This window comes from Labrus bergylta, chromosome 1 (assembly GCF_963930695.1).
Source record: "Labrus bergylta chromosome 1, fLabBer1.1, whole genome shotgun sequence".
Lineage (NCBI taxonomy): Eukaryota > Metazoa > Chordata > Actinopteri > Labriformes > Labridae > Labrus > Labrus bergylta.
In genome coordinates this window covers 29,672,185-29,695,446 of record NC_089195.1, presented here as the reverse complement: position 1 = coordinate 29,695,446, position 23,262 = coordinate 29,672,185, and the positions used below count along the sequence as shown (strand labels likewise).

The 23,262-nt window shown below is 43.4% G+C and overlaps 1 protein-coding gene across 2 annotated transcripts in view; it reads left to right on the top strand.

The window, feature by feature from the left end:
• Positions 1-23,262, top strand: part of LOC109989958 (kelch-like family member 5) — a 63,361-nt gene that overhangs the window by 14,934 nt on the left and 25,165 nt on the right. Inside the window, exons 2-3 of one of the 2 annotated variants that reach the window (XM_020641872.3) lie at positions 13,658-14,376; positions 19,863-20,039. In XM_020641872.3, coding sequence (XP_020497528.2) covers positions 13,754-14,376; positions 19,863-20,039 — 800 coding nt within the window. In that variant the 5' untranslated portion in view covers positions 13,658-13,753. Of the gene's footprint in view, positions 1-13,657; positions 14,377-19,850; positions 20,040-23,262 lie in introns of both variants that reach the window. The other variant, XM_029278885.2, reaches the window with a different exon arrangement.

Genomic DNA, 23,262 nt, shown 5'->3' with positions numbered 1-23,262 from the left:
CTAGTTTATGGAATCTACACCTGAACATACGCCATCGGTTCACGTAGCTCTTTACCTTACATCTACGAGGGATGGGACCTGTATTCGTTTTTCCTCTTCTGTTATTCATCTTTCATCTTATTGTAATCTTGTAGCAGAAAAAAAAAGACAATAGAGAGATGTTGGAGGAAAAATCTGGTGAATCTCAAAAAGTCTTGATTCAATATGTGTTGAATACAGGCACAGAAGAGTCCATGAATATGTGGCCTGACTTTAAAACAAGCTTACTGAGTGTTTGTCAGTCTTCTCTTCTCTGTATACTCTGATGAATCCAATCGGTGCAGTCAAAAGTGGAATGACTTACACTCAACCTTGTGATAGTTGAATCATCCGTGGTTGCACCTTGTTCAGAATTTTTCTAAAGGAGACTCTAAACATCAAAACATGTTGCTTTTTGTTGCAGGCACACACAGGCTAAAGCTTCAGGGACACACAGCCTGTGCACCAACAAACAAAGAGGAACGCTGTCTCGTTCCTTCCTCTGTCGTAGATCTCTGTACAGTTGGCTGCAATCTGTTGGTGACTGATGTGCAATTCAAGTCTATTTGTCAAGCTTTAGGAGACTTGCACAGCTTTCCTTGTCAGATTTTTGTTTTGCTGCTCTACGTCAATATACTGTTTGATCGTCATTCATTCCAGAAGTTATTCTGCGACTCAATTTGTCCCTGCTCCCAGTGCGTCTGTCGTCTGCTTCTGTTCCAGTCAGTCGTTTCCTTCATGCAGAGTCAGCTGAGGATTTGTCTTTTCTGTGACGTCATTTACTTTAAAAAGTTTGCTTTTTAATCGTTTTTGTTTTTAGAGATGTATGGTTGTTTAATTGAAATCTAAGCCACTGCAGGTGACAGCAGTAAGAGGTCAAAGGATGATGAAGTATTTACTCATTTCGTCTCATTCTTCCTACTCCTTTTCTCCTCCATCTTTGTCTTCTCTTTCTCTCTTTTTTGATGGCCAGACTCATATATATGTAGGCATCACTTTCAAACACTAAGTGAGGAATTGATCCAGTATTGATGAAGTGTCAACCGGCTGACTAATTACTTTAAGACTGCGACTTTGGGGGCTTGATTGGTCGCACATTGGGCTGACATTCAGTTACAGAATCAGCAATAATTGTCCTGCGTCGTTAACCGCTATTCTAATATTAATCGATTACCTTTTAATCCCCCTATTTCACCTCTTCCACTCGATTTCACCATCAGTCCCATCCCTGTTCTCTTCTCTGTGGGCCTGTTGTCTCATTGGTTTATGGATCAATGACCAGAGGGGGGGTAAGGTGACCTTCCTCTGATGGACCAATCTGAGAGCTCGCTGTATAAGGTGCTGCCTCATCCAGAGACTGAAAAATGCTTCTCAGGCGATATCTATTTCTTTCACAACAGGATCCAGAGTAGACCAGAGAAAACACTGTGTATGTGAACGCACATGTTGGTGGGTCTGTGTTACCAGCTGCACATGTTATGCTGCTTAACAGGCTGATTGAGGATGACGTTTCTAAATTGGGGAACATTTGTGTCTCATTAGGTTCAACAGTGAGTGACTTCAGCAAAAATTGGTTCTTTCTCCTTTGGGGGTAAATGAAGGTTAGGTTAAGGTTCTGGCTGAGGATCCATTCTGGCTAATTACCCTGGGAGCCTCTATTGAATGACTGTAAATAAAAAGGAAATGAACAAGTGTGTTCTGTGTGTCTGTGGTAATACAAGCACACAACACAACCTTTAGCTGAGAGTTTCCTTAATGGTGTTGTCACAGTCACACAAATCTGCTGGTAGCTTCCTGAAGTTTTTTTTGTGGTGAGCTGCATGTGTCAATGCAAACTGCTGAATTTACTCTGACTTTGCCAGGTTTCTTATCCAGCAAGCACCTTAGAGAGAAGCCGGGTGAGGTGAGAGGTGAGAGCGAATGCAGACAAGGTGTGGGGGTGTTTATGTGCTTCAACTATTTGACTGTATGCAGACCGAGGCGATCTCTTTGCACCTAAGGAAACTACTTGATTATGTTTTCCGTTTGCCCGTACGTTCTTATGTTGATCTTGTCAATTTGTTGAATCACAGGTCACATTATTAACAGCAGAAATTCTCATTATGGCATAATGGAGTCTGCTTCGGTTTTTTTTTTTTTTACATCATTACGTCTTGCCTCCTGAACCCCCACTAACATCTGACAAGGATAGTCTCCGGCTGTGAGGGACATTTTTTGACAACCAATACAGGAAGATGTCAGAGGCCTGACATTTCTTTTTTCAGGAGTGCATATCTGAAAATGGCTTTATATAAAAAAACAGGGTTAAAGGACTGTATTCTGTTAAAGACGCTTTCTGTGTTCAAATCCACAGAAATAAATAAGCACTCAGGGACCTGGTTTCGCTCAGTCTGTCGAGCAGGCATTCCATGTGCAAAGGCGTGGTCCTCGAATCGTCGGCCAATGGTTAAACTCGACCATTTGGTGAATGTTTTACCCCACCCTCTCTTCCCCACAATCCTGTCACTCCTCAGCTATCTTGTCTGATATAGGCAAGATAAAAAAAAATTAAAAAAAATAAAAACAGCCTCTCCCCCTTGTGGTTAATTTTCCTGAATATTTTCTGCTGCGTTCAAACACATCGGCTCACCAGGACTTCACGTTGAAATTCTAATGGAGGGCTTGAAGGAAAACATCAAGCTGAGCAGAGCTGCACAGCCTATAAGTTCCTGCAGATGAGCAGTCTGTTCTCTTCTTCCTCTGAGGCTGTTTAAAACCACTCTCTTTAAAATGCCTCTGAACGCCTATGAACCTTCTTGTTAACGTCCAAGAGTCAATAAAGCTCCACGTTTGCTTACTTTTGTTTGAAGAATAAAATGCATTTAAATTATATATGTCTTTGTGGAGACAGGATTTCACCAAGCACTGAAAAATGATTTGGAAGAAACGTTGCTTCACCACTTCCAGCCTCCTTGTAACACTTAGATGAACAAGTTACTGTATTTTAGCCTGTTGACAAATAGTTTAAAGGGGCCTTGAATGGACCGTCCTGACTTGAAATCCTAGTTAGCCCTCTCTCTGTTTGTTTTTTTTGTTTTCTTTTTCCTCTGGTTTATTCGGCATGGATGGACAAATGCAGTTTACATGGAGAACTGAAAACCAATTTTCCATTTCAATGCACCACAGCATTTATAGCTAATGCTAATTTCCAATGCCTTTCCCTGAAATGGCCTTTAGATTGCTCTCTACATTTTGATGCGCGCTGAACTACCTACTGGAAGATACACCTCGTACTACTTACAGAAACCATGGACCAATACCAACATCCATCCCCACATCCACACGGGGAGTTATGGAGAGCACAATAGAGCTTAAAGGAGTGCCAATGTGGGAAACATGAATGTGAATTTTGTCTCTTGTCTGCTCGATGTAAAGGCTCTTTTGCAACACATTTATACAATAAGGTATAACATACTTTATTATAACTGGCCTTGCCATCTCTGTTTTAAAAAACGTCCTGAACAAAATATTCCAGCACAGTCTCTAACCTTCAAATCAAGTTGTCCGTTATATTATTAAAGATTCCTTTTTATTCTGAGGAACATGTCGTTGATAAAAAAAAAAGATCTTACAACTCAAACACTGGTTTAGTAACAGAGCCCTACTGAGCGTCATTAAAATTAACTGTTCAAAAATTAATTGACTTTTTAATGGATGCCTCGGTCTATCTGTGCTTGATGTTTGACAGTGAATGTTTCAAGGCTTTTAGAACATTGTATCTCCTCAAATAATTCATAACAGTACCAAGGGACTGTCTGTACCAACATAGCATGCAGCCTCGTTCTCTCTCTGTCTCTCTCTCCCTCTTTTTTATTCCCCCATCCCTCTCTCACTTTTTCGCGAGTCACTCTCATTTCTATGGGAGCGATGGGCTGTGATTGGCTTGTGGCTGCGGGTCAGAGTAAATTATTAAGGCCTGCTCTGTATTTGGCCGTAAATGCTCTCTCTCTCCCTTTCCCTTGCTCTCTTTCCAGCTCTCTCTATTTTCTCTCTCTCTCTCTCTCCCTCGTGTTTTCTACTTCCTCTCCTCCCTCAACACTCAACCCATTTAGGAAGAGAGTGAACAGGATGAGGAGGCAGTGCAGCATGGGAGGAAGGAGACAGAAAGGGAAAATAACAACGAGACAAATGAGGATGTAGAGATGGACGAAATTCGGAGAAAGAATGTCGATGGAGAAAAAAAGGAGCATTAGAGAGAGGAGGAGGGAGGGAGGGAGGGAGGGGAGTGACAGAGGGAGAGTGCTGATGAATTGCACAGCAAGCATTGCTAAATCCTCCACCTGCCACCTGACCTGCAAGGACACCTGAGTGCTTCATGCAGACACACACACCGCGTTTGTACCTGCAAGACGTGATTTTATGGTGGTATGTGTGTTGACGCTATTCTTGCATACTTAACCAAAGAGAGAATTTTGGTGTTGCGGTCATTAGGCTAAATGCTGAATGAGTGAGAGAGGAAGAGTGCGGAGGAGAGACTGTAAAGAGAGTATCAAGGAAAATTAGAGTAGTTTTCATTTCCATCAATAATTCAGGTTGTGTATTATTTCCTGTTGTGCAGCAGGAAACTTCATGCCTCAGCGATTTTTACAGAGGCAAACAAAACCCCACACGTGCATGTGCACACACACACACACACACACACGGAGGATTAGTGATTGTTTGTGTCATTTTGCTCACAGACTAGTAATTTATGTAAAGCTGGGATTCTAGCTGTGGGGAAACAACTACAGAAAATAAGTGGGTTAGTTAATAGTGTACTTTTTTTTATCTGTAGCTGTTTTTTGAATCTATTAACCAGCACCACACTGAGCGAACTCTGTACTGCTTCTTTATCTTTAAGACTTTTAAAGCAGCTCATACTTTAGTTTTTACCCCAACAATGGATCAAATAATGGATGTGTAATGTGAAAGGGGTCCTTTGTAGGGATTCAAACCCACTGCCTTTTATCTGCAAAAGCTGAGATGAACCACTGCACAAAGACTTCCAACCACAGTAAGCAATTAGCTGGTGAAGAGGCACATTATAAAACAAGCAAAAGTAAAGTAACAGAACATCCCAAGAGGTTTATCATGTCGGCAAAAGCATTAATTGAAAGCACTGCAAATGTTGTTCCTTGTCAGCAGAATTTATTGGTTACTGAAGCGGACTTTTGAAGCCAAACGGTGGTGGCACTCATATCGGGAATGCTACCTTCACCTAACTTTCAATTAGCCTAGTTACAGGCAAAGAGATGGCGTTGAGGATGGCTTTTAGTCTTCTGACAAACGGCTACAACACGCTCACCTGTTGGTCAGATTAGCTACAGGCCCTTAATGATGCATAAGTATTAGCCCACACATACTTAAAACGGATCAGTTTAAACATTCAGCCCCGGTGCAGAGTGTACTAACAATGAAGATAGCTTTTTAAAGGACTGTTAATAGCAAACTTGTTTTGAACAAGGTTGTAAACATGTTTCTTTCTGCTATCAAAATGGGCATTTTACCATTGGTGTTAATGGAGCTTCTTCAGTTTTGCAGACAGCCTCATGTGGACACTTGAGGAACTGCAGTTTCTTTGCACTTCTGCATTGGCTTTTTCCCCCCAACATTGTAGTTTTCTTGCTCGGTGTGCACACATCATAAGTCCTCTTAGTTGAGGTGACAACATTTTGCAGCACCGGAGGTTTTGCCACTACATTTCTGATCAGCTCTTATTGATAAATGTAATGACATTTCCCTGTGAAGGGCGACTCCTTCTAGTACCAGTGAGGAACTTTGCCGCTGCAGTTATGATCGGCTGTAATTGCTACAAGGATGTAATTTATATTCTTCAGTTGTGTTTCATAAAACTGCAGTCCAATAGCTCATATAACTTGATCAATTAGGTTTTGAGCTGGTTGTCTTGCTGCACATGGATTGTTGGAAGGACCCAGGTTGCAATTGTTCTATTTGCTGGAGGCTACCGTATGATTTGTCAGGGGTCATATAATCCCACAACCTCTGCTCATAAACTTGTATTTGTCCTGCAGCAGCAGAATTTTATGTCAGAGTTTAACAGGTACACACACCAGGGCCAAACGTCGGGCCCCGGCTGATCAATGGCAGGTCAACGGCTGCTCCAAATAGATGTATTTGTGTGTGTGTGTGTGTGTGTGTGTGTGTGTGTGTGTGGGGGGGGGTGTGTTTGTGCAGGAGCTGTTGCAACAGCAAGTTTGATTATAGACTGGATGAGAGCCAAAGACCATTGCTTTTCAGCTGCTCCCAATCATCACCATCACCATCATCATCCTCCCCCTCATGCTCTGGGGTTGCTAAACAGATGCACAGCTCGACAAATGTGGTTAAATGTGGCAGTTTGCATTCTCCATCCTCCCTCTGCTAGTTTTCTCCTCCCTCCATCCTCGAAGGCCATTAGAGAAACTAGAGCCAGTTCTCAGGCCAGGCATTAGCCATTATGTTTGTGTGTGCGAGTGTGTTTGTGTGTTCCCAGGTGATGTGCTGTAAGGCAAACTATTTCCTCGACCCCACATCAACAGGCATGGATCAAAGTAATTGGACAGTTTGGTTCACACTCCGTCATCCAAAGCCTTTGTTACATATGAGTGTTTGTTACTTGTTGTATTCTTTGCCTTAAAGCCGTGCTGAGCAAAATGCTTCCACAATCCACAATTAGTTTTAAACAACACACACACACACACACACACACACACACACACACACACACTCTCTCTCTCTCTCTCAATAACATCTTTTTCTCTCTACATTTGTGTTGAATAAAACATGGCAGTAAAAAGTGTGTCAAAGTCTTGCTCAGTGCAGCAGGAGGCGAGATGGAAAGCTTCTGCTTCAATAAAAGATCAGATAGTAAAGGATGTGTTTGAATGTGTGTGTGTGCCTCCCTCTGTCAGTGCAAGGCATAGATTTAATTGTGGGCAGTTTGGGTGATTTCATCCTTAGCCAATGTATTTTTAACTTTCCGATAACGCAGAATTTCTTTCTTCTTCTCCTTCTTAGTTTTCTGCTTTTCCTCCCACTCATTACAATCTACTGTATCTGCACCCAAAGTCCACCAGCCGCGCCCAATTACTATGGGTCTTTCTCATACAGTAGATCCATCTTTCATTTAAGGGAGGATAGCCGAAGAAGTGAGAGAACAAAGATAATGGACGGGAGAGGAGGAAGAAATTATTAAGGAAGTAATTAGGGGAAGGGATGAAAAGCAAAAACACAGAGGGAGCTATTAAAGATATGGAAAAGCTGCTCTGCTGATCAGCAGGATGATGCATTGTTTCCCCCTGCATTGAATCCCACCTCATGAGCTTTTCAGCATGTTTTCATGTCTGATAACACACAGATAAGATGCAATCAGAAGAGTGAGGGCAGAGAGGGAACAGAAAAGTGGGGACTCTAAAATCTGCTGATCGACTGATGTTGAGTTTCTTTTATCTTCCATCCATGTGTGTTAGTTACTTCTGGGGAAACTGGGACGACATAGTTTGTCTGTCGCCAAAATACAAACTCCCCAGATGCTGAGAAATCAATAAGCACATGCAAACACACACACACACACACACACACACACAAATACAAACGCACACCTAAGAGAATGCCGCCCCTGATTGATCCATGTAGCTCTGCTCCTGACTGGTGTGGTGGAGGATGAGGGAAATTACCTGCTGAAGGTGGTTTTTCATTTCATTCTGATTAGAAACACAGATGCAAACCTACAAAATATCACCATGGGTCAGAGTTTTATTACCAGTATGCACATTTCCCTGACAGGTTTGTTTCCACACATCACCAACTTTGCAAGGGAAGTGGTGTATGTCAGTATCAGGCACTGTTCTGTACACATAGCATCATGTTTATTAATGAGACCCCATGTCTGTCCCACTGTTTGGTCCTCATAGAGATAGACAAACAGGAAACCTATAACACAAACTCAAACTCACATACGAAGAGACCTTTGCTCTCCTTCCGCCCTGAAAGCCTTTTTTTGCCTCGGTGTGAAATTAATTTTCTGTTCAATAACGTTGTATATTGTGCCTCCAGATCAATGCAGCTGCAATCACATTCACACACAATCACACACCAACACACTCCTCTTTCGCTCGTATGTTGGGAGAAGCAATGGCGTGTCGATGTGGAGAGGTAATTATTTGCTTGGCCAGTCTGAGCCAGCTCTGAGTCTCAAGGACGGACCGGCCTGCAGCGAGAGCACCAAACAACACTCTGATTACACAACGGAAACAGGCAGTCAGTGTGTGTGTGTGTGTGTGTGTGTGTGTGTGTGTGTGTGCTTGTTTATAATGTTGGTGCCGTGACTTGAATGAAAGCGTGTCCCTGTATTTCTTTGTGTATGCTTACAGAATGTACAGTTGCTATAGAGTTCATATTCTTCTGTGTGCATCTGTATGTGTGTGGGCATATGCGGGCACTTGATGTGTGTACGCCTGTGAACATATATAGAACAATAGCTCTGGCAGCATGGTCCCTGCCGGTCTACGCCTCAGGGAATCACAGCCATAGTCCCATCATTACACACACACACACATACACACACATTCCCTTGTGTGTCACAGTTAAATAGCAGGGATGGGGAGCAGGAAATTGAGGTTGGGAAGGATATTGGGAAGACTAGGGTGGAGGAAGGGGAGGAGAAGGTTTCAAAACAGTGTAGGGGAGGGAGAAAAATAAGAAAAGTATGAGGAATGGAGAGCAAAGAAATAAATAGAGAGATTGAAAAAAGGGCCATCGGAGGATGAAAATCAGTCATGAGGGATCGTCACAAACGGGCCAGACAGATAATGTTTCACTTTTCTTGCCCTGTAAAATCTTTTACGACAGCTCTCCCCAGATGACTGCTACCTGTTTTTATTCGGCTCTGTATTTGTGTTTGTGTGCATAAATGTGTGTGTGTGTGTGCGTGCGTGCGTGCGTGCGTGCGTGCGTGCGTGTGTGTGTGTGTAGTTCAAAGCCACTGGAGGACAAAGTATACATAAACGGGATTGCATGCAGCCGTGTGTGTACGTGTCCCCGCCGTGTGCATGCATGCTTGCGAGTGTGAATGCACATAAACAGGTCGATTAGCTGGTGTGAAGTGTGTGTGAATGGGATTTCACAGGGACATTTTCTTAAGTGTGTGTGTGTGTGTTTATGCGATAGTGTGTGTGTCCAGACTGAGGCATACAGCCGTAAAAGCTGTGCTAGAGACTTTTGAATGATGGCCTCGAACTACCACAGCCAGGAGACCAATAACAGCAGGCGGCTCAAGGAGGCTCCCATCAAGTGACCAATGATTAGATCCAACTGAAGGAGACCAGAGCTGCATGGCCCGTCATTCCTCGGCTACATTCCTCCTTAGAGCCCTGTTTTCAGACTCCCCCAGTAACACCATGGCATTTCCAGCTTGAGTGTTGCAGAAATGCATTGGTTTTTCACTCTCAGGGTCCTGAGTTGTGTTTTTCTTTTATTTGAAGTGGTGTGCGAGGCCCATGAGGGAGCGAGAACATTTGGCTCCTTTTAGTCAAACACACCCTCGGGTTAGGAATTAAAAAGGGTTAGGGTTTAAGCATAATTCAGTTGTCCGGTTCACCGTTAAACAAGGGGCCTTTTAAACTCCAAAAAAAAAAGCACAGGTAAAATGTGAAATCCATTGGGGCTGGTTTGCAAAAGTATAAACATGGACGTAGTGTCAGCGAGGTCACCCATTTTGATTAGGTGTTTTAAAGCACCAGTGATGCCAGTCGCTATGTTGGAAAGGGCTATCTCAACCCAACTTTGGCTCCATTTAACTGCTGGGAAAGAGGCGAGGAGGGCATTAATCCTCCTGGCAAACAGCTCCAACATGCCCACCTGCCGCTCCCCTAATTATGCAAATTATGTAAAACTCTCTAAATGTCATCAAAAAACTAATGTGTACAGAAAAATATTCACCCCCTGTACAGTTAGAAATGAGATATTCAGACCAAAACCACATTCATAACCAGGCTTTATTTCTGCTGTAAAAACAAACATTCCTACATGGGGCCTATTACGGATTCCTTGGCTTTTGCAGCCAGCCTCAAGTGGAACTGCAAGTTTGCAATTCAGCATAGACTTTAATTTTCAACATTGTAGGTTTCTTGCTTGGTGTGCACATATTGAAAATCCTCTTTGGTGAAATGAGTGAGGTGAAGTAGAATTGGTCCACTGGTATTGGGTTTTTTTTCCCTTACCAATTCAGATGCCAATACCTAGACATGAGTATGGGCTGATTACAAGTACCCCTCTGATACTGTTACCAAAATAATGACAATGTTGATGGAAAATCACTGACGCGACCATTTTGCTAGATTTGACTAACGTGAATCTCTCTACCAGCCGCACTGTTCTTTACCTGCTCCAGGAAACCAGTTGTTTTTTGGGGGACCAATGGGTTATGGTATGATCAGTGTACACTTGCTGAAATGGAAAACCCAGGCCTTATCGAAGGCCGATAACAAGACCAGCATAGGTATCATTACTAGTATGATGGATACCAGTATGAGGGAAGTGAAAACACTTACCTCCTGATGCAGCGTTCATGCTTGGAATCGAATCAAATCAATCAAAGATGCAAAAGAAGCACAAAATTGAGAAATCAAGATGAAGTTTGGATGAAAGAATGAAACCCACTCAAGTTTTTTTTATGTGCCACTTGACTTCCTGAAACATTTCCAGTCCAATCTACCTTGGTGAAGCTAGCCCCATGCTAGCACACCTGTCACTCCATATAAAGAATTCAACAATATATATACACACGTTCATTACTTATACAGCTACTTAAATATTAGCAGCACATTAGCTTTGAAGTCTTGTTCCAGTCAACAAGTTGGCATTTTACCCAAATACCCTAATCACCCTAAACAGCTGGTTGACAGTGAAATATTGCTCCTTTGCTCAGATTCTGTGTTTTATTCCTTTGCTTTAATGACACTGCTCCTTGTTTTTACTCCTCCAGACTCCGCTTGTGTGTGTGTGTGTGTTTATGTGCCTGTGTGTGCGTCTGTGTTTCCTTTGTGGTATTGATCCGATAGAGCAGCGGGGTGGTCCTCCACTTAGATGTCAGTGCATTGGAACTGAGGAAATAAAAGTCCTGTGTTTCTCTGAATCTGGCAAACAGAAGTGGTGAAAGTGAAATTGGCCGTGTTCATCTGCTCCGTTCGGTCATTCATTTATGGAAAATATGAGTCTCCGGGCAAGGCTGCAGTAGTCAAATTTATGAGCAACACATCTTCTGTCTGTGTAATTCACAAACTGACCTCGGCTCTTTGACTTATTGATTTTTGCTGTTGCGGGGCTCCTGAAGCATCCCTCTACTTCTGCTGGTGGGACTCCATCCAGAACATGGTGTGGCACATCCTGTGGTCGTCCCAGGGTGACAACTGAGCGTGATAGGGGTTCTGGCTGGCTGGTCTGCTGGGTGCCCCCGGGCGCCTGGATGGGATGGCTCCCACAGGACCTGCTCCCACTGCTCGTTACTGTCTATGAATAGCTGCTGCATTGCAGATGGAGGGAAGAGAGGGAGGAGAAAGATTGAGAGAAAGGGGTTGAAATGGGTGGAGAAGAGCAACGGTTTGTGGAGAAATGAGTGAAGTGGAATAGGAGGTGTGTGTGCGTTTGTGTGTGTGGGGAAGGGACAAGTGAAATTTCATTTTTCAAGGACACTCAGGTCCCTGACTGTATTCATTCAAAGTAATTCTGGCTATTCCCTGATTCATTTATCTGATAAGACAGCACATGGGCATGTCAGCTTATTGCAGTTTCTCAAACAACGTGAGTGTAAGGGAACAACAAGACGGAGACTAACTGTGAGACAGGCGCTGAGAGGAGTGAGTCCAGACAGCCAGACCGGATATGAAGAAGAAGAGGAAGAGGATGTGTCCGCTGCCTCATTACATTCATGAGTCTTTGATTACAGAGTCGCTGCAGCTTCACAAAGCTCCATGTTCACTCAAACACTATTTACATTCACACGGACACATGTTAAGTACGAGGGGTGAGAGTCGCAGGGTAACTCGTTCGATACGATACGTGGCCCCATTAGCAATATCACAACACAGCGCTGCTGCAATAATATTCAGATTACAAGAAAATTAATGATAAACTGCAATTTCTGTAAAAAACAAAGTGCAGGATTAATGCATTCTTTCACTGCAATTTGGTATTTTTGGACCTCTTATCCTTAACTTTGTTCGCACTGCTTTCTGCTTTCATTACCCGCTGTGTTCTTTCTCTTTCATTCCAGCTGTCAACTTCTTTATTGGCCAATTAACTTACGCTCACTCTATTCTAATTCGTGTGGTTGGCGCCTACATGAGGAGTCATTAAGTTAGTGACGTGCTGACTGAGTCAAATTGCCTGGAAAACATGGTAAATGCGCTGTATTTAAAATTTGTTTTAAATATCTATTTTCACCAGCAACAAGTTCGATAATTGTATCACACTGCTGCTTTTCTCACCCATTATGTCTCATTTATTTTTTTAAAAGGGGATTTCCACTTGAGATTGTGTGGGAAAAAAATCGGTTGCTATGAGCTCAGAAAACATGATATTGCCAAATCATGAAGAAATCATCACTGTTTTCTTTTGTCCTTCTGACAACTCAAAACCTTTTAAGACTTTCTTTAAGAAGACTAAGAAAGCCACACATGTTCACTGTGGTAAAGCTGGACCATGGAGGAAATTATACATGAAATACATCTGAAACAAAAAAAAATCATGAAATTGTTAAGTTGGAAGAAATTAATGTGTAGCTATAGTTTTTTTTTTTTTTAAGATTATTTTTTTGGGGATTATTGTGCCTTTAATGTAGAGATAGGACAGTGGATAGAGTTAGAAATCAGGAAGAGAGAGAGAGAGAGTGGGGAATGACATGCGGGAGGGGAGCCACAGGCCGGATTTGAACCCGGGCCGCCCGCTTGGAAGACTACAGCCTCCAAGCATGGGGCGTACGCACTAACCACTGCGCCACCAGCGCCCCACAGTTTGAGCATTTTAACTATGTTGCAACAAAAATGCCTATTAATTGGCTTATTTTCAATTAATAACTGATTTGAAAAAAATGTGTTCCTTCTGCTTGGTGAGCGTCATTCCTTTTGAATTTTGACTGCTGGGGAAGCCTACATAACAAGCAATTTGAAGTGCAGACTTAAATTGGTTGAAAGTACATTGCCTGTTACAATTTTTCTAGAAAATTGCCTGTCAAGAGTCGGCAATAGACCCACACATAAAGAGACATGTCTAGCCCTATGCCCATATGGTTATAGCCTATAGGTGCCAACAGATAGTAGCTTCAATTCAAGTAATACTGATTGGATGTCTTGCCTGTTGAGTGATGATGATGATGATGATAACATAATGATCATCCCTCTACAAAATGCTTGTGGTCTGCACTGCATTATTGGCAGAACTGTGACATTAGTTTGTCCTCGTGGCAAATGTTTGTGGTTTGGTTTTGTGCAAGAAAAGATTTTGGCACAGAGCATAAAACTCAGAGAAGACCTCTCTCTCCCTCTCTCTCTCTCTCTCTCTCTCTCTCTCTCTCTCTGCCCCTCTTGTGTTTATACACTCCTCTCATTCCGCTCACTCCCTTCAGTCGCGGTTAACGGGCGTGCGGTTGCCAGGAGAGACGCGCTGTAACGGCAGAGCGGCACGGGCTCTCCCGCGCCATTTCCTCGTCTCGAGCCGTGGGATGTCGAGCAGCGGCTCGGGCTCTTCTTCCTCGCGGAAGGAGTTCGATGTGAAGCAGATCCTCCGTATCCGATGGAGGTGGTTTGGTCACCCCGCGGTTCCTCCGCCTCACTCTCCGCCGCTGGGAGACTACTTCGCCGGGAGGAGAGCGGGCGGCAGCGCGGGGGACGGACCTTCAGTCAGCGGCAGCGGCGGCAGCAGCAGCAGCAATTCTAATTCAACCAACGTAACCCCGAGCGTGGGGAGTCACAGCGGTCTGGTGGCCAGCGGCAGCGCGGGGTCTAACCTGTGTAACGGCAGCAGCAGAAAGTTTGCTGATCCGCCAGGGAGTCGGGGCGGTCCGGGAGGCGCGGCAGCGGGAGCGACGGGCAGCTCCTGTCCCCGCTCCTTCAGCCAGCCGGAGTGTAGGAGCTCCACGGCGGCGTTGTCCTGGGTTTCCCCGCCTCCCCATCGTCGCTCCCGGCCGGTGACGAGCATGGAGCTCCCCGGTGAGGCTCAGCTTTTGCCCGAGCCCTCAGCTCAGGTCGGGGGTGAGGAGGAGGAGGCGGCGGCGGCGGCGGCACCGTCAGCGTCGGGCACCGAGGAAACTAACAACCACCCGGAAACCGACTCCAGCTCCTGCAGGTAGGGAGGATTTCTTGTCGGTTCCGGGTCGGAACTTTGAATCCAAAACTTTCTTTGACAAATTCATGCAAAAAGAAACTCCTGAAAAGTTAGGACAATTAATGCATTCATTATTTACTTTAACAGGCTGCACAGGAAATTGTGCATTATTCTGCTGTGTCACTTTTAACCTGCCATCAGCTTGACTGCCATGATTTAATCATTATCAGGCTTCAGGAAACCAAGTGCATGTGGGAAGTGTGAACTAGTACTGAATTTATAGACAAAAAAGGGGAATAAGTAGCTATCTATAACAAGTGGACAGTCAGATATGCAGTATGGAGGAGGGACATGCATTAGCCTATATGACAGAAAGAGAGAGACAATGATGGTTGAGCACCTTTGGGACAGCATGTGGTCCACTGATTTCTCCTCTCAACCTCTTTTTAAATGAGGCTTCATCAACCAGACTCTGTTACATTACACACACAAACAGACACACTCTTGTGACTATGGGATTTTCAGAGTCAAATGAACAAAGCGACTCCAGGGCTGAGCTCCATCCATCCATGTAGCAACATACTGCACTTGACATTTATATCCTTTTTGTCTTCAGCGACTCATTCTTACAGCTTTTTTTTTTTTTGTTTGTTTGTTTTTTTTACTCACAATCCTCACTGCTCTGTCTGTACGTTTGTGTGCATGTGCATATTTCCTTGTGTAGCACTGTGGGCTGTCCAGCTGTAGTGATGTGAAATGGCATTTAATTAATAGTTGCCATGGAGACAGCGTAACAAACCAATTAGGGCATCATAACTCCTCCATCCGAGTGCATCTGCACAGACTCCCAGATTTATGTTTTTGTTATGATGCAGCAGTAAACGTGATGGAGTGAAGGGAGAATTACAGAGTGTGTTTGCATCTCTGTGTTTACTATGATAATGCATCTGAAAGCCTCCTATTATACTCTGTGTTCCCAAGACACACATCAGATGCATAAATGATTCATAGGTCATGCCTGCTCGCACACACACACACACACACACACACACACACTCGTACTTTTAAACAGCTTCCAGTGGAAGCAAATGCAGATACATCAGTTTCCTCACGTCATTTGTTTTCGTCTCAACTGTGTACGTTCATGCATGAGAGACAGAAAGAGAAGAGAGAAGGAGAGAAACGTGCTTTTAAAAATACCCTTTGTTATGCAAGGCTCGATGTCATGTCTCTGTCATGATGATGGGTTAGGAACATTGCTTTAATAGTGATGCTCATGTAGACACATATCAGCCTCATCATTAGCACAAACAAAGAAAGATGTGAACCTGCACAGGGGTTTGAGTACACACAGTATAGCCTATATATATATGTGCAAAACCGTGTCCCCTTTACATGTTATGGTTGCCATACCAACACAGAGATCAGTTTCTGCAGCATACATGTGCAAATTTGACATTACATGTTATCTGATTTGTATGTGTGTCTTGCTGTACACCTCCTTCTGAGAGCTCCTGCTTACGGTAAAATACTCCCAAGAACACGAGTGGCAGAATCCCAAATGGGATCGCGGAAAGGGACGCACTCAGAATCCCAGAGTGGGTGATGGCTTGCCTTGAATCCACTGATCTCCTCCTCTCCTTTTTTTTTTTTTTACTTTCTCACCCGTAACACCCCCTCCCCCCTCCCCCCACCATAGCTCTTTAATCCTGGTGTGCAACCCTTACTCACTCTCTCTCCCTCTGTCCCGTGTTCATCTTTGCCCACTTTGTCCCCTTGTCCATTCATTTGCCCTTACTCTCTCTCTCTCTCTCTCTCTCTCTCTCTCTCTCTCTCTCTCTCTCTCTCTCTCTCTCTCTGTCTTTGTGTTGGGAAACAAAAGTGTTTACATGTGTGTCATTGGATGGTTTAACCTGTTTAACCTGACCAGGCAGGCACTCATCACACACTCTGTGACACGCCATGTATCGGCTTTCAGAACTAAGTTTAATTTGTATCAGCCATTGGCCTATACGGGCTAAGCAGCCTGTTATAGTTTATTACAAGGGGGGGGTTGCAAATATGTGTGAAAGAGACAGGCATAGAGAGAGACACTGAGTTACAGCTGTGTGAGTGTCCTTGCCTGGTTGCAGGGGTTTAAAAAATCTGGCTGCATGGTGTTGATTCACCCTCTGTGTTTCTCCTCTCCCTCCCTCTCTCTCTCTCTGTTTCTCTCTGTGTCCATGTTGAGTGCCTGCCAGGCTCAATTAAGGGGACTGGAAGGCAGCGTTCCCCTACTTCAAAGCCATCTCCTCTGGCAGTATTTAGCCCCACCATTCGTCTACATACACACTCACACACGCGCACACACTCACTCACTTACAGGAGCACAGGAAAGGCTTTGCCAAAAAGCCTTTCCTGGAGGGTGAGAAATGGGACTGGGGAAGAGAGAGGACCGAGGCGAAGATGGATGATGGGATACGGTGGGATGAAGTGAGTGATGGATGAGATTAGTGGGATATATAAAAGTGAGGACGGGAGATGTATCTCGAGGAGGAGAGGACGGAGGCAGAGGGAAGATGACACATCACCATCAGGCGGCATACATAAAACAAAACTGTGTGCATGAATATTGTGTGTACACTGCTTGGCCCAGCGTTTTCCTACACATTTCCTTCACAAAACAAAACACAAATGTGTCTCCTGAGTGTTTTACATCTTTGATAGCAGATGTATTTTGCATCTTGGGAGAGCAGGAAGAGGCTGTAAACTGATATTTTGTTACCTTTTGAACAGATAAATTGGATCGCTAGTGGCTCACTTTGTCTGCAGTTTGGTGCCGGTTAGGTAAAGCACAGTACGTTTGTTAAGTGCTATTTCCTTTTATCTAAAAACTAAGGTGGTAAGAATTGTTATGTTAAAACAAAACAGTAACTTCCAGGGCAGAAAATCACAACCTGAGGTTTCCATCAGCAGTGTCTCCTTTTCAGACCCCGTACTGAGCGTTGGGGTGTTGGAAAGTACTGAGTATGAATCTGACTCCGGCTTTATGAAGTGTGAAGCAGACTGGGGTCATTGTTTTATGTGTAAGACAACATCAGGCTTGACCTAAACATTTCTTTGCTGACTTTGTAAAGCTTATGTAACAGCTTTTGCAGATATTACAAGTAACTGTGAAACTTGTCTGTGCAGCTAGTGTGAAACGACTCATAATAACTGAACTTTGAGCTCCCTACACCTCCTTCCTTTGAGTAATATGGGCGCCAGGAGGCATGCTACAAATGCATGACTGGCACAAGGAACATGAACATAGAGTTTTAAACAAATAGATTGGCACAGGACTGGCTCCTTTTGTCACTGATACCTGGTCGAGGTATTTGAGTCAGCATCAGATTGATGGCGATATCCATGGTACTTAAGTTCCATGTGAGATGGCGGGAACATCAGCAGAACACTATTTTAACCAGAAAGGGAAAATATCACACAAGATCTCCTGAACACATCTAAACACAAATGTGACCTTTGAGGAATCCAATATGGAGACAAAATTAAAAGATTTGGTATCCAAGTAAACATGTAAAAAGAATGTGGCGGTAAAGACTAAAGTCCGACCGATTTATCGTCCTACAGATAATATCGGCTGATATTAGCAGATCCAGTCACTATCGGTATCGGCTGATTTTTATCGCAGATATGTGCCGATATTACTAGATTTATATTTCATTTGAGTTTCATTAAATTAACTTTGCAGTTCTCTTTAACCAGCAGAGGGCGCTATATGGATTACAACAAACATCATCACTCTCCAGCGTATCAAGCGGTGATGCACAAACATGCGCAGTTACTTTCCAGTTGAGTGACCATCTTGTCATTTTGACAATTGCATTTGAGTGATCAATGCAATAAATGTTAATATCTGTATCTATATTTATCTCTACAGATCGAAGTAAGGTCTGAGAAAGATATCGGCCAATATATCGGTATCGTTTTTTTTCTCTCTCTCTCTGATATCGGTATCGGACCTAAAAATGTCAAATCGGTCGGGCCTGAGTAGAGACTTCCATTTGCTGCTTCATAGGCGTGCAGGATATGAGATAAAATTGAATGTGCATTAAGTAAGTGACTGCATGTTAGCTTTAACTCACATTTGTGTGTACGTCAGACGTTCTTCATGGTTTACACAATACAAATGTAAGTTTGTGTCACGATTCTCCTGCATCCAAAATAAATCCTAAAAGTATTGTTTTTAATTGGCACCATTTAATCTGAGGTTAGCAGACATAGTTAGCTTGAGCTTCATCTGCCTGCAGCCAAAAGGTGTAGAAGAGTAGTCATTTTACCCAGGCCTCTATCTAATGGGTTAACTATATGCATGCTCAGTGAGATAGCATTGCTTGTTGACACCTTTCTTGTGAATGCTTACTTCCTGTTAACCATAGAGTTGTGATTAATTGCGCAGCCCTACTTGTAGCTCCCTAGAGGACCTAAACCAGGCGACCTTCTCTGTATCACAAAGACAGAAAAGAGGACATGCTACAGAAACACAAGATCATTATTTATGACTTGATCGTGTTTAGGATCATTAAGTCTTTGTTTTTAAAATCGTGTTATATTCATTTTCAGTGCCTTAGCAGATTTTCTGTCTACTTTCACTTTGTTTATTCCAGCGAGGGGTATGCAGGGGAAAATCTCTATTAAAGACAGTTTAACACACACACACACACGCACATGAACACACACTTCGACATCCCCATAAGAGTGTGATTTCTCTTTAGCTGTAGAAGTGAAACGATTCGTCCTTGGAGTATCAGTTCATTTCTAATCTCTTTGTGCTGTAGGGCCGGTCCTGCCGCTGCTGCTGTTAAATTAAAAATGGAAGTACAGCTCCTGACTCTCATAAATTAAAAGCTGGTTTGGGAGCCATGATGGCTGATGATTCACAGGGAAGCTTTACTTTGGTGCATGTCTTTTGATGAACAAGCAGGCACATACACACACTCACACAGACACACAGACACAGACACACACGCACACAGCTCATCAGCCAAACTGGAGGAATAAGACATATCAGCCTGAGGCTTCGACTCCTCCACCAGTGAATAACGAATGTTGAAGCCTTCCTGGCCCCGAACTCTGCTTCATTTCTCACTGTTGGTATAGATGGAAGGAAACTGGTTGCCATTAGGGAGCAGAGTAAATTACAGCGTATCCTATGGGCACGGCTCCCACAGTTATTTAATTGGCAGCCTCTCTTTTAAGTGGGCTAAATTTATCTGGTCATTTACTCCTAGTAATTGGAGCATTAAAGGGCTTTTGTCTGCTCCTGGCGACGTACAGTAACCCTGTTGAAAGTGAAGGAGAGACACAGAGCAGCTGGGTTTTCTCTCTCTCTCTGCACATCTGCCTCTTTGTCTAAAGAAAGAGAATCAGTATTAAATCATGCACTCACGCTCCTGTCCCCTTCTCTTTGTGTCTGTTTGTGTGTGTCTTTTTATCGGCCGCCTGTGTGGGCTCAGGACGTCTAACAGCAGCGCCACCCTGTCCTCGTGCGTGTCCATGGAGCCCTGTGCGTGTCCAGAGGACTCTACGTTCACCGCTCTGTCCCACGCCGATGTCACCTTCTCCAAGATGGAGGGTTACCTGAGGTCTCGACAGCTGTGCGACGTCGTTCTGGTGGCCGGAGAGAGGCGGATACCTGCACACAGGTAGGAGCAAACAGACACTAGTGTGAACAAGGAATGGTTGTGACGTAGAAGTAGGCCAGCAGGGGCTGCATTGATTGTTGCTGTCAATATCCATTAATTACTCGATTATGGTTTAGCTTGATTGTTATATTTTATCAGACTGAATGAGTTGAATATACTGGCAAAATTCTAATTATTTCAGAACCACAGTGATCTCTTTCAAATGCACCTTTTTCTGACCAATCGTCCAAAACCACAAATATTCAATCTACAAACAGAGAAAACAGAGAAAAGCATGAAACCCTTACATTTTAAAAGCTGCAATCAGTCAATTTTCAACCTTTGATTGCTCAAACATTTGTAGAACATGCCTCTTAATTTTAATTTTATGATTCAGCTGCTTGTGTTACTTAAATACTTGATATTCTTTACTGGTCTGGAAAAAAATGTTTATCATGAGTAATAAGGGCAATTCATGACAACTGCAAACAACTACAAAATATGTTGTAGCATTTTGGGAGATGCAATGAACAACAGGGTGAGGAGTTTCACATTTCACAATCTTTTCTGCCTGCTGAAAGTACACGTGATAAATGTTAACACAAAAATACTCACACTCAAACAAACTCAATCCTTCTGTATACATCACACACACACACACACACACACACACACACACACAACAATTAATCAGGAAAATAGTCATTAGTGGCAGCTCTTAAATCAACACATACATTGATCTTTCTACTTTGCACATAAATACAGAAGCCTTACAGTGTAGCTCAAGTATGCAATGATGAAACACACACACACACACACACACACACACACACACAAACATGATGACACATACTGCACACACAGGATACAGCTTGGAAATAATATATCATGCACACAGCAGAACCAGCGGCATGCTCATAAAAATCCCTTTTATTTCTGTAGTCTCTCTGTAGCACACATAGTCCACGAGGCCTCTGAATCATGCATCAAATACACACACACACACACACACACACACACACACACGTACACACCTCACCCACCTCATGCCCCCGCTGCACTGGCCTGTTGCTATTGCTCTCTGGGCATGTGGCCACTGGTTCAGCTGCAAGGGTCCGTCTGCAGCAGGATGAGACGGAGGAGCGGTCCTCCACCAGCAGAAAGACTCCTTTTTCTCTCGCTGCCTTCCTCTTCTGCCTCGCTTGATTTGGTCCTCCAGGCACAGATGGTGACAAACAAAAGACCCTGCTGTAAGAGAATCCTAATGGCGTATGTGAAAGAGTGTGTCGGCATCTGAAGTTATGCATGTGTGCCAGCGAGGGGGTGGGGAGCAAGACATCTCCGTTTGAAAGTTGTTGTTTTGTTTGCAACTGATTCACTGTATGTGTAGGATAAAGGCACTTTTCTTGGAACAAAACATACACCCTCTCGCGCGCCCTCTCTCTCTGTCACACACAGACAAATGCAGCACACATGCTGAATAGGCCTCTTAAAGCGTATACAGCTGCACATTCTGTGTGGAGATTGTTGCAAGCAGTGCATTTTGAGCAAAACTCAATCTTTGTATGTATTTTTTTTTAAAGTAGAGCGCTACATTTTGTCTCTGGGGCGAATACATTATCTTTGAAATCTTGCCATTTTTGTTCCCCGTATAGTTACCTCTGTTAAAGTGCTGCCTAGACTGATTTTACAAAGTATACCTTTAGTTCAGAAGCTTTTCTTTGCTGTTATTGTAGATCAATAGACATGCATCTGGGGCCCACTTTGTGCACACTATCTTGTCTGTTTTTAGTACAACAAGAAATAAAGGCATATGGCAGGTTTTTCGATCAGGCTATATTTGGAGGCACTTTGACCTAAAAGCAGTACTTGGACCTAAAACCTAAAACGCTCACAGGAAAAATGTTCTTATTAAGCAGGTTCACCATGCTTACCATCGATATGTGCATGTTTACATCGGCTAATTAGCAATGAACACAAATAAAGCTGAGGTGGACACAAATGTCATGAGTTTTGTTGCTAGTTGGTCCAAAATAAAACTTTAGACAAGACATCCTAAGTTTGATTCTCCTCATACAAACTGCACGGCCCTGATTTCTCCCAGAGACTTTGTAAGACTCCCACGCTGACAACATTTTCTTTCACATTTGACCATGAAAACTAATCAGTTTGTCCAAAAGGAGACTTTTTTTGTTTTCATTTGTAAAGCACTCTGTAACCTTGTTTTAGAAAGCGCTACATAAATAAAGTTTTTTAGACACGACAGATGCACAAAGGCTACTGACATCAGTGCGAGCTTTATTATTTGCAGACGAGCCGATATCTGTCATCAGGGCCGATATTGGCCGATACAGATGTTCAACCTATACATCAGTGCTAATTGCTAATTGGAGGAGACGCATGAATGTCTGTGTACTTAGAAGACATTTTTAACTGGATCTGGGGAAGAAGAAGTAAAACAGATCCTCACACCAACAAGCTCCCGTCAAAGGATTTATTAACAAGTGAGCCTATATGTTTCCTCTCACTCTGCCAAGTCTGATTTATTTTTGCTTCTTTATACCTGTTTGGTTTTTGGATTCAGCACCCACTATGGGATGTGCGCATCTTTTGGGATTTTTCACTGGATTTGGGAAAACATTTTACCTGCTTGTATCAGAAAAGAAAACTTGGGGAAAAAAAGTGTTGACCATCTGACGGACAAACCAACATGTTGCCAGTCGTACCATTAATGAGCGTCTCATACCATTTTTGAGTACATGTAGAGTAAGTTCCTAACTGATAGGCAAGTCTCTCCAACCAACCCTTCTGTTTTTCCCCCTCTCTTTATTATTTTTCCACGACTCTGCACCAAGCAGCAGATCCGTACTCAAACACAAACAGACACAGTGTTCAATTTCCAGTTCTCGCCCTCCTTTCCTGAGTCCAACTCGTCTGTTTCCTGCTCTGTTCTCTCTGGCACTTTGTCTCCTCTCTGCTCTTTCCATTACAGTGTGACACACTGCCTGCCATGTCTCTGTCTATAGCAAGCTATAATAACTCCCCTGCTGTATATAGCCCTCGCTGCAAGTCAGACCTGCATGAAAAATTAAGGAGTGAAAATGCTGTATGTGTGTGTGTGTGTGTGTGTGTGTGTGTGTGTGAGATAAGAAAGAGATACCCAACCTGAATACTGCCTGAACAAGTTCCTGCTGAAAATAGTGTAGTTTGACATCCACACACACACACACACACACACACACAC